The sequence below is a fragment of the Benincasa hispida genome, chromosome 1 (genome assembly GCF_027475165.1).
Source record: "Benincasa hispida cultivar pf3 chromosome 1, pf3_genome.v1.1, whole genome shotgun sequence".
NCBI lineage: Eukaryota > Viridiplantae > Streptophyta > Magnoliopsida > Cucurbitales > Cucurbitaceae > Benincasa > Benincasa hispida.
Genome location: NC_143478.1, coordinates 55,794,783 through 55,799,083, shown reverse-complemented (window position 1 = coordinate 55,799,083; position 4,301 = coordinate 55,794,783). Strand labels below are relative to the sequence as shown.

General features: G+C 33.6%; 1 protein-coding gene across 20 annotated transcripts; it reads right to left on the bottom strand.

The window, feature by feature from the left end:
* On the bottom strand, positions 1-3,917 carry BIM3 (BES1-interacting Myc-like protein 3). 20 transcript variants are annotated; one of them, XR_016527408.1, is made up of 9 exons: positions 3,587-3,916; positions 3,321-3,429; positions 1,907-1,976; positions 1,717-1,812; positions 992-1,422; positions 555-672; positions 317-451; positions 136-211; positions 1-34 (listed from the first exon to the last, which is right to left on the bottom strand). XR_016527408.1 is itself a non-coding variant. In XM_090310486.1 (8 exons), the coding sequence occupies exons 1-7, from the start codon at positions 3,636-3,638 to the stop codon at positions 344-346; spliced, it is 984 nt and encodes a 327-aa protein (XP_090166612.1). In that variant the 5' UTR covers positions 3,639-3,916; the 3' UTR covers positions 1-211; positions 317-343. The 20 variants fall into 20 exon arrangements, 12 of the variants coding, with proteins under 12 accessions (XP_090166612.1, XP_090166609.1, XP_090166617.1 ...); XR_016527410.1 differs by having other exon boundaries at positions 3,321-3,426; positions 3,587-3,911; XR_016527412.1 differs by having other exon boundaries at positions 992-1,419; positions 3,321-3,426; positions 3,587-3,901.
* Positions 3,918-4,301: the final 384 nt, after the last annotated feature.

Genomic DNA, 4,301 nt, shown 5'->3' with positions numbered 1-4,301 from the left:
TGCAACTAAAAATATTCTTGGGGCTCTCATTAATCTGGAAAATTACAGAGTACAAGACATTACAACAAAATCCAAGCTTTTCTATCATAACTCAACCTTATATCAAATTTTTTTTTTAAAAAAAAAAAACTTAACCTTATATCCATGCAACTAGGACCAAGGAGAAAGACATGTACAATCAAAGAAATCCCAGTTGCTAACAGACCATGACCTGGAAAAAAAATGGCCAAGATTAACCCCCAAAACACCATCCATTTAAGAACAAAAAAAATTAAATAATATCACACTCAGGGATGGAAGAGAACAAAGGAGGCACATTTATAAAGAAGAACAAAGTAACACACTAAACCCCTGTTCTAAGCTTCTTGTGAGCTTGTTCCGAGTCCTCGTTAAAGCAGCCATGAATATTCTGTGTCATTACTTGATTGTTCAAAGATTGTTTTTTTTCATCCTGGTGAAATAATGGGTCATATAACAGGAGAAACAGCAGTACATCAATAAAACTAGCCACCAGAAAAAAAAGACTTCAAAAGACCAAGGTGAAGGATATGAACCTCTGATAGGGACATCGCTCTGTTTCCTCGTTTTCCAACATCTACTTTCACTGAGATGTTGGTCTGTGACAAATCAATGCCTGAAGCCTGCAGGGCCTGGGTCAAGGTACTTAGTAACCTGCTCAATACAGAAACTATGTCAATCATATAACAGAAGAAAACTAAAGAGCTAAAAGATAACAGGGATTAAATTACATTTCAGAACAATTCAAGCTTTATAAGAACATTTATGGGGGAAAATAGGGCTGGTAATTACATAAAAAGCCTCTTTCCACTTTCTCAAATCAATTAACTGCCTCAACCAGGCAACTACGCATTTTCACGATTACGGTGAAGATATGTGAATTTAGCTAAAAGAGGGAAAGAAACTGTATCTTTCATATTTTATATCACAAAGATCAGACACAAATCACATAAAACTCATGGCAGATCCTCACCCATGGGAATAGGCACCTGAGATACTCTCCAGTTCACTTTCCACGGTTAGATCCTCCTGATCACTAACAGCATGGTTCAGAAAACCTGTGGTGGTACAGGTTCTACCCTGCAACAATTCAGTCTGGGTCTTGGAAGAGATGTTCTCTGATCCTGACACAGGTTCGTCCAAAGATTCTGTTGATAAACTACTTCTTCCAACCGGGTCAAATACAATTGGTTGTGTATGCATGCTCATGGGGAGTCCTTGCGTAGCAGAGACAAGTGTATGATCCACTGCATTCAATACTGCAGCAGGACCCAAGTCAGCATCCATCACATTCGGCACATTTGTTACAATTGCTTGGGAGAAATTGACAGCACTCTCATGATTGGAACCCCGCTTTACCACTTGAGAATGATCAACATAGTTATCAGCAGCTCTATAATTCTTCTGTCAGAATTCAATTAGACAAATTACAAGATTTTTCCACAGAGTTTGGAGGGCAAACATGCCAGTGTAGCTTTTAAGAGTTTGTTCACAGTTTCATTAATTAATAAGAGGAGTTACAAGGTCATCGATGACTTTCATAATCCCAACAGAAAGAATAATAGTGTAAAAGGATTTCTTACATGAAAAGCATGATTAAACCACCTTTCTAACTGAATTTCCAGAAAAAAGAAGCAAGGAAGTCACCAAGCTGGTCAATGAAAAAGTGAAAACAAAAGTCAGTCAAGAAGATTATACCCATGGCATCAATTTTGAAGGCTCTGAACTCCATCCTTGGCATGACCCTTCGTACATATTTAACTTCTCTTGTAAAAATTGAATGTACTCAATTACCTGAAGTTCAAATACATATTAAAGATTAATTCGTCTAGTAAACAAGGGATCTCTCATTGTCCCTAGTAATTCTCTACAAATATGTGAAACATACCTCTAACAAGAATGAAGCCTTATCTCTTTTTTGATCATTCTGAGGTATGAGGTCTCTCAAAATCTGAAATCTGCCCCCATCAGAACACAATATTTCACAAAAACGTGAGAATGTCACCAAGATCCTAAAAAGAAACCAACAACAAAAGGGCATATAAAACAGAAAAGAGAAAATACCCTGAAAACTAAACCATTAACTCTTCAAAAGAAAATAAGCCATGAGGTCAAGCAAAAAATTTTACATATCATTTCCAGAAGCGAAATACTGCAGCATCTAGAGGACTAAGAAAATGATTTTCATACAATAATCCTATGGAAAAGCAGGGATGTGACAAGTAAACGTGCTACCGTTCATACAACAATCCTGAACTAAGCGAAATTTTCAGACTTCCAATAAATATTCAAACAACACAAAAATGTATTCAAGTTGCCCTAACATCTGAATACCCATGATCCCATATATTTAGCTGAGAAACCATACAAATCCGCTTCACTTTATTTTCACCTAACCTAACTATAGGAGCATAAGACTACCAAAAACGAGGGAAAAAAGGATAAGAAAGACTTAAATGAACTCTGAACTAGCCGCCATTTTTTAAAGTCAGAAAATAAAAACTTGAACAAAATGGCAATCTTCTTAATCAATGTCACTTCTAATTAAAATAATTTTCTTCCTTTGCAGCATTTACACAAGATGGAAAACGAGGTAACAGAAATACACTCATCCCTCAGTATGCTACATTAACCAAAAAGCCGTTCATATCAGCCCAAAAGCAGAAGACAATTGGCGAAATTCTCGGGACCTCGTTTGTTTTACAGGTTTTCCTATGAAATTTCAGACACACATTTAATATCCCTGTTTGTTTCATAGAATTTCACTTTTTAAAATCCAGAATATTATTATCTAGGAAACTGTAAAATCCATCTAATATAGCTTAATTAATAAATAAATTAATATCAATTATTTATTATTAAATATAAATATATTATTTGAACTTAAAAAATTTCGACTAATATCTTTATCATTAATATTTTATGTTATCTAAACTATTTTAATATAAATTATTATTGTAAATTATCAATATTCTAATTAATTTAATTATTTTTAGTAACTAACTTAATTATGTTTGATTAAAAAGTATTTATTTATTTATTAATTAATTAAATAATCAATTAACATGACAATAAATTAATTAATGTTAAATTTAATTGATCTTTTATATTTAATTAAATAATTATTTACTTTTAGTTTCTATATACAAATTATTGAATTGAATACAAATTTCAGATATGCAAAGAACAATATCTGTGATCTAAACGGATTTCAAAGATTGATCAAATTACAATAGGATTAGAAGAGGAATACACATTTGAAGTAGAAATTTAAGTAAAAGCAGTAAGCAGCAGCAACATACCTTTCATTAATTTTACTCCTCCTTCGCTGCTCAGTCTCGGAGTGTTTAGACCGATGACCACTCGCCTTGTTCTCCCCACTCTTCCCCTCAATCTTCACTCCCAATTCTTCTAACAAACAAAAGATTAAACATCACCAAACACATTGAAACCCACGAATCATTTCATTTCTTTAAATTAAAAAATTATAATCATAATAATAAAAACTACTAAGGATTAAATTCAAAACCCAGAAATTAAATGGAGAGAAAGAGAGAGAGAGAGATACCGTTGGCGTCGTCTTCGAAGCGTTCCTGGATGGACTTGGAAGTCTTCACCATTGGTAATCCGAATCCAGAGCCGAAACAGGGCCTGGAATTTTAGATTTTGATGCTTCAACAAGAAGGTGAAAAAGGAGAAGAAATGGAAAAGAATGGGTATTGTGAAGAATTAGGACAGCACACAAATAGAAGAAGAAGAAGAAGAAGAAGAAAGGTGAGAGTGGAGTTGGAGGGAGCCCTAGAACTGGAGGAGAGGGTGGAGAATTGAACTCAATTGATTTTTTTTTTTTTTTTTTTTCTTTGTGTGTGTGTGTGTAATATTTAATTAAAATTGAAACTACTGAAATTATTGGAAGGGGTTCTGTTGGTAGTGGCGGGAGCTAATATGCGCCGAATTAGTGGCGTAGACCTTACATGATTTGAGTTACTCGTATTGGGCCTGAGTTTGGGCCTTGGCCTGTCTTTGTGTCTTTTTGGAAGGAATCGGATGAAGATTTTAGTTTTCGATTGAAAAAATAGCAAAATCGAAAATTAATAAAAATTTTAGTAAAACGATTGGAAAGCATGTGAGCTATATTTTTCAACTTTTTTTTTAATTTGTTCTCAATGGGTTTTTGTAAAACCGTGAGTGATCACATTTTAAACGTATTCTAATAAAAAAAAAAACTAAATAAATAAAATCCTACATCTTAAATATTTTTCGATTTAAACAAATAATTTCCC

Coding starts and splice junctions, on each gene's coding strand:
- BIM3 (XM_090310483.1), bottom strand. CDS start 3,638: ATGGTGAAGACTTCCAAGTCCATCCAGGAACGCTTCGAAGACGACGCC. Junction 2,031..3,320: donor AGGAGTAAAATTAATGAAAG/GTATGTTGCTGC, acceptor GTTTCTTTTTAG/GATCTTGGTGACATTCTCAC. Junction 452..554: donor GAGCGATGTCCCTATCAGAG/GTTCATATCCTT, acceptor TTATTTCACCAG/GATGAAAAAAAACAATCTTT.